The sequence below is a fragment of the Palaemon carinicauda genome, chromosome 38 (genome assembly GCF_036898095.1).
Source record: "Palaemon carinicauda isolate YSFRI2023 chromosome 38, ASM3689809v2, whole genome shotgun sequence".
NCBI lineage: Eukaryota > Metazoa > Arthropoda > Malacostraca > Decapoda > Palaemonidae > Palaemon > Palaemon carinicauda.
Genome location: NC_090762.1, coordinates 61,360,703 through 61,368,202, shown reverse-complemented (window position 1 = coordinate 61,368,202; position 7,500 = coordinate 61,360,703). Strand labels below are relative to the sequence as shown.

The 7,500-nt window shown below is 32.8% G+C and overlaps 1 protein-coding gene across 1 annotated transcript in view; it reads left to right on the top strand.

Moving 5' to 3' along the window:
* Positions 1-7,500, top strand: part of LOC137630670 (carboxypeptidase D-like) — a 318,374-nt gene that overhangs the window by 254,872 nt on the left and 56,002 nt on the right. The window contains 1 exon segment of the mRNA XM_068362290.1: positions 3,251-3,331. Within this exon segment, the coding sequence (XP_068218391.1) occupies positions 3,251-3,331 (81 nt within the window).

Genomic DNA, 7,500 nt, shown 5'->3' with positions numbered 1-7,500 from the left:
AATTTCAGGTTTCCATAACTCTCAAACGAGTTTGATAGTGATTTTGCTCTACTCATATTTAAACGTATTGTTTCTTAATTGTAATCTTTGACTGGTAGTGTCTTCAGTTCTGATTGGATATAATTCTCACATTATGTTCATATTCATTTTATATTAATTAATTTTCTATTTCTATACTAATTATTAAAATTATATTTCATGTGTTAAATTTTATAATATTTATATGTAATGGATTCGAGACATTTCATTTTCATATTGAATTTGTGTAAAGTTAAGAAAAAAAAGTTTAGATATTTCTAGAAACACAAAGAGAAGAAGCAGTATGTACAATTAATTTTCTAAGAAAGAAATGTATATCTAATAATGTTTTCAGTTAACTTATAAACATACCTCTAAAAGTAAGTGTAATATTACTTCAAACGGCATTTTGTTTAAAAATTTTCATTCAGCTCCGTATTCCGTGTTAAAGCAGTCATAAAACTGTACTTGACTCAAAATCGATTTGTTTTAAGCTTTGAAAGTTTGCAAAGGTTAAGCTTCGAATTTTTGCAAAGGTTAAGCTTTGAAAGTTTGCAGATGTAAAGCTTTGAACGTTTGCAATGGTAAAGTTTCGAAATTTTACAAAGGTTAAGCTTTGAAAGTTTGCAAAGGTTAAGCTTTGAAAGTTTGCAAAGGTTAAGCTTCGAATTTTTGCAAAGGTTAAGCCTTGAAAGTTTGCAAAGGTTAAGCTTCGAAAGTTTGCAAAGGTTAAGCTTCGAAAGTTTTCTAAGGTTAAGCTTCGAAAGTTTGCAAAGGTTAAGCTTCGAATTTTTGCAAAGGTTAAGCTTCGAATTTTTGCAAAGGTTAAGCTTTGAAAGTTTGCAAAGGTTAAGCTTTGAAAGTTTGCAAAGGTTAAGCTTCGAAAGTTTGCATAGGGTAAGCTTCGAAGTTTTGCAATGGTTAAGCTTTGAAAGTTTGCAAAGGTTAAGCTTTGAAAGTTTGCAAAGCGTTATAGCACATACACACGCATCCGCTTTAGTATTCTTAAAAAGTAAACGCGATTAGCTTTAATTATAAAATCCCAGATACGAATGTGCATTGATAATGAAGAAGAATGAGCTCCAGACGCAAAATCATATCTCGTTAAGTAACTTCTTATTTTAATGAATAGGATTCTTGGTATTTAAGTGACTTATTACTTAACTGAGAAGGGCTATTAATGTTTTATATGTATTGTTCTGATTACTTCTTGTTTTCTCTTCTTGCCTCTCCAATAGTGGACTGCAATCTGAAGCCTCTATGTGCAGGTATTTTCACGTTAAAAATATTTTATGTCGGCAATTTTTAGTCATGCAAGAAGCTTTAATTATTTATATATTTTAGATTTTGTTTGCTTTAGAAGAATTATATATTCTTAAAATTAGTTTCGCTTGTTTCTTATTTTAATGTAAGATGTTTTGTATTGGAGAAACCGCATTAGATATCTAGCTATTAGTGAATTTTAGAGATTTTTAAGGACATTTTGAAGAGCAATAAAAGATTGTACAGACTTATGTAGATGGTAGTTTAGTTCATCAGATATGTAAATATACATAACATTGTAGTATCATAGGCTTCTATTTTTATGGGTTTTAAATATTATATAATCTATATTTAGTTTTTACTATTGGCATTCTTTATAGATTTTATATACAGAATTTAGCCGTATTAAGTTTTCTTTATATATTATTTTATGATGATTTTCACCTTTTTCGGGCTGATCCACTAGACAATTACACATAGTTACAATATAGTTAGTAGATAGACATGTTATGCAGGTGTATATATATATATATATATATATATATATATATATATATATACTTATAGATATATAGATAGATAGATACACATACACATTCATACATACATACATACTTCTCAGCATACATAATAAAACAGTGAATATATATGTTGCTGTCAGTTATTAGAGTTTAATAAGATCCTTCTAAAATAGCTCCTCTAAAATGATTTCATATTAACATCCATATCCTTCTCTTTATAGTTTTGCATTCTTATGATACCAATCAGTTTATTTTCATAATTAGGCACGTGATTATTTCAATGTAGCTTTAGTGAATGTCTTAAAAACCTATACTTTATAGTATTTAGCAAATGTTTATTTTCTAATGTTTTCTAGCGGAAGTTTTAAGAATAGTTTTTACTGTATTGCTTTAAAGCAATATATCTGGATTAGTATAAGTTTATGCAAACCCAACTGATCTGATTCTCGTCTGTTATACAGCTTTTGAGGGTTCAATACAAGCAATTTTTAAGTAGAAATTTAAAATTTTCTTCTCATGTGTACTCTTGTTTTATGGCCCTTTTTATTTTTATTGACGAAAAAAATATTAAGGAGAATTATGACCTTTCCTAATCACCAAATTTTTATTATCGTTTTAATTCGTATTTTTTTCGTTATCGGTATTTTATCATTTGTTATTGTTTATTCATTTGTTCTGTTCACTGATCCTGCATGTTCAGTGTCTTTAGTCAACCTTTTGAAAAGAAATTAAACAAAAAAATGCTGCAGATGTAATGATAATTATTGTTATTGTTATTATTATCATTATCATCTTGATGTGTATGATGAAGTTCTTCTGAAGTAAGTGTATGATACTATGATGATATAAATATCTAGACCACAGGGTAAGTTAAAATAATCGTGTAAGCCAAAATATATTCTTGTCTGACCTTTACAGTTTTATAACGAATATCCAACTAAGACCCAAGCCAAGATGTGGGGAAAAAATAGTTTCCAGTTGTATTATCATAAAATGATTTCATTAAGTTGTCAGTAGTTTAACAAGACAGACGAGTCTCTGCAAAGGAGAGTGGCTTGTGCCTTAGGCAAAATTGGAAAACTCTACAATATACCTGTAGTATCATTAGTGTCTACCATACCTCCCCAATTGGATTATTGATAACCTAGATTGATCCTATAAGCAGCATTTGAGTTTTTTGCTTCAAATAAACCTGAATGAAAGAAGTGTAAGAGAGTTTTAAACACTGAGTAAGTGTGTGCGCATGTGCCATTTCTGCCTTGCAGTTCATGAATTGTTCAGTTTCATCTGAAGAGTAAATTGAATTTGAAAGTCGAGAGGAAGATTATTTGAGAAGCTGCTTCATTAAGCCGTTTTATCTGACAATCAATTTAAAAAAAGTCCAGAGAAAGAGAAAGATAATGTCCCTTTGATCACATGAATGAGATATGGGTTGGCCTGGTTTACAGCTATCGATTGGAGCCGCCTCCTATGTGTTTTAAATGCGACCACAACGGACACCGATAGGGAAGAAATTAATTATGCGGCTGGTGAGTTAGACATGTCAAGTTTTATTTTCCAAATTGTTTCTCCTCTGTCTCTTGGAGCCTATATAATATTTATCCTGCGTGGCTGCTTTTGGTTAGCAGATCCTTTGATGCCCTCCATATGCTTTACAACGGTTTCTGAAGGTTCTGACGTCATGCGCTACGATTGGTCCGCCATTGGCTATAACTGCAATTTTGAGGATTACTGAAGTTTCATCTACATTGAAATTATATTCTTTTTTATTTCATATTTTTTCGTGCCTTTCTCAGACCGTTCTAAAGTATTCTTTTAATGCATAACGAAACCCAAGCGTGGAATTGTCAAGGTTCATATCTTCCCCCATTAAATCAGTAATATATTAAGTATGCGACATTGTTATTCAGTGGTATTAGAGTATTGCAAATTATTGCTTCCCTTAGTTTCATATTGCAGTTGACAAATGACAACACGTACAGTGGAACCTTGTCCAACTTATTCAAACATTTCTTAATGCTCTTTGGAGTGTAGATTATAACTATTTCCGTAATATGACAATGCCAAGTTCACCCAATTTCTGTACTTTATTGAAAATAATTTGAAAAGTTTTCTAAGGTAACAAAGTTTTGACTGGAATCAGCATGCAAAGAAAAATAATTTTAATCCCTAGCCGGTGATTGGCCCAGCGTAAGGTGACGTCATGACCAGAAACTTCTGCGTGCTCAGAGGCGATGCTTTGTGTCTGCTGTACAACACCCACCATTGCCTTTATTCTTCATTGAGACCTGCCATGTCAGTATTTGATAACGTCCCAATAGCGTTCGTATTGAAATACATGAATATTGCCTTTTAGACCATGCCTGAGGCTATACTATCAGCGAGATGTGTTGATATGCACACCTGTAGGTTCCCGCCTAGGGAACATGTTTGAAACGTGTTCTTAGCTATGGTGTTTCTATCGTCAGATGTACTTCTCTTCCGGCAGTGTCAGACAAGCATGTTATCTGGCATACTTTTAGTATCTTGCCGCCAAACTTAGCACCAAGTAGCCAATAATTGTGGCTATACTGAAGCTGCCTCTACTCATACTTCCCTGACATCCCCTTAATGCACGCGAGTGTTCAGTTCCGCACCGGTATGGAAAGGCGCCTGCTTGGTGCAAATTTTAGTGGCAAAATATTAGAAGATGCTAGAAAATCTGCTCTTTTGATACTGTCTTTAATAAGCAAATTTCGAGAGACTTAAAATTGTCCTTTGGGTAATTCACACTCGCAGGTAAATGTGAGAGATAAACACAACAACATTAATTCATCCAGAACATCAAAATGATGACCCCCTCTCATGTTTAAAACAGAAATTAAATGGAGTTTTAAACCGAAAACTTGCCGATAATGACAAATGTGGTATAAAGCATGAAGACCTAGAGTCATCCTTTGGTTTGTCAGTTTGTTGTTTGTTTTAATCAAGCATGGCTTTTTATTTGCATTTATAAACTTACACATTGGCGTGTGTGAATACATGAATGTATCGACACATTTCTATGTAAACGCTTTGGTGAGCAGCTACACGACATTAATGTTAACCACGAGGTGTATTTTTGAAATGATATTCCTAACTAAAGATCACATATAACAAAAAACCTTGGGTTGGTTTTAGTAGGTAGGCTAAAACTGTAGACTTCAATGCAGGTGCCGTACGTTTGAAACCAACCTTTTAAATGAACAGGCATATCAATGTAGTGATCTTTCAACATTTATAGGGTTTTGTTACACCTGTGATATGGCCAAAGTGGTTACTACTATACTCAATGCAGTGGATAATGGCTGATAGGGAATGGCACCTGGTTTTAAACAGGTTCTCCCACTGGTGCCACGTCTTCACAGATCACCAGCTCACTCTCCAGCCTTTCCCCTTACTCTCTGTCCAGCTCTCTTAATCTCCTCCAATTTATCACCAATTCTCTCTGCTTATCCCTTTTAACACTCACTTGTTCATATATTCATGTTACTATTTTTATAAATAATATTATCCCAATTCCATTTCCTTTATTATTACACTTCTTATTTATGATGCAGTTATTGTTGTGCCTTCCCACTTCCACAACCGCTCCCAGCCATCCACCTCCCTCATCCCATCACCCTTCTTCACTCAACTCCAGCCAACCACCCACCTGGCTCACTTTTTTATTTTATCATAGACTCTGTTTCTTTATCTTTTGTATTTTATTTTTCACAACAGCCTACCCTTTTGCCTTCTTTACTGCTCATTCTCTTAACCTCCTGTTGCTCATTGTCTTTAGGCCTACCTTCCCAGAGTACACCAGCTCCATCCTCTCCCACTTACAGGCCATCACATACTACACTCACTTGGTGGAAAACCTTCCCTTCCTTAATCCATTACCTATCTCCCTTACATTTTTACCCTTAATTTACCCAAATGACACTGCTTCTCTGAGCTAACATTTCCTTATGCCTACTAGATCTCTTCCCACGGTCATTAACGTCTAGCTCTCCCTCTGCTTTTTATGGTTCCTTATGTAATTATTTTTCATTCTTCCCCAGTGTGCTATCAGTGTGCTGTCACACTGTGTATGTGTAGTGGCAATGTCTGTAACATGAGTGCGGGAGAGCCCCTGCTCATATGCCATGTTTAGGATGAGGGGAAAGCATTATACAGAAAAACATGCCTTGAATTTTACCACAGTGGTGGTATGGAACAAAAGTTTGAATGATTTCGAATACAGTTTCGGGAATACACCAATTTATATAGATACCGAGAGAGAAAGAAAGGCAGAGCAGAGACAGAGAGTAAAGTGATGTCTGTTGGAGAAAGGCAGCAAGCCGGTGATTTGTGATGTGGCATCAGTGCTGGAATCCGTTTAAAACCAGGTCATCTCCCCTATCAGCCATTTTTCTCTGCTTTGAGTATTAGCTAGTTTCCAAAAAAAAGGTTTATGATATGATGCGCACCACAAATATATATATATATATATATATGTGTGTGTGTTTGTGTGTGTGTGTGTGTATATATGTATATATACATATATATGATATATATATATATATATATATATATTTATGTATGTATATATGTATATATATATATATATATATATATATATATGTATGTATATATATATATATATGTATGTATATATATATATGTATGTATATATATACATATATATTTACACACACACATATTTATATATATATACTGTATATATATATGTATATATATATATATATATATATATAAATATTTGATTTATTTAGATGTTGAATATTTTAAGCTTTTCATTCAATTAACATTTTAAATAGATATACATTGACTTTTGATGTTATTGCATGCATTTCAGATTTTATTTAATGAATTTTAGAAAAATTAAGTGTATCAACTTGTAATGAATAGTGAATAATGTGCAGTTAGTATTAGCACAGAAACTGAATATCAAATTTACAATTTATTAATAAACGAAAACGTTGTTAACGATATATATACACACATGTATAGCAATGTGTATATATATATATATATATATATATATTGCGTGTGTGTGTACGTGCGTGTGCGAGTGTGTGTTTCCAGACATGATTATTAATTTATTTTGCAAGTCTTTATGTTGGTCTTATTTATTGAAATCATCTGCATGAATTTGCTTAAGTTTATATTTTGTTATGCTGAGAAAGTGCTTGAGTTTCTTTATTTGGCGTTTGTTTGTTTGTTTGTTTTATTTTTTTGGTTTGACTGATTATATTACTTTATTGGCACCATTTCACGTGCTTTTCAAATATAGACTTTTGAAGGTCTCCACATTGATAGTACGTATCAGTCAGCGTATTAATGTTGTGATAAGCTGTATTAGTGGCATTTAAAAACCTTCTACAAGTAGATAGCAATAGATGTTTTGTCTAATCTGTTCAAAGAATTGGGTTTGACTCCAGCAACACATCACTGAAGACTAGACAAGTTGACACCTCAAAAACATTAGTGAAATTCTTCTTCCAAAACTGTCAGCATTGATCTTCAGTTAGCCATCTTCAAGTTAGAAGGTGTTGCAGTTGTTGTATTTACAGACTTGCATATACACACAGAAATTCTATAAACGTTTTATGTATGCATACAAAATTACACAATGTATGAATAAATAATGACACATTATCATGTATCGATGTATTTATGGTCACGTTAAATT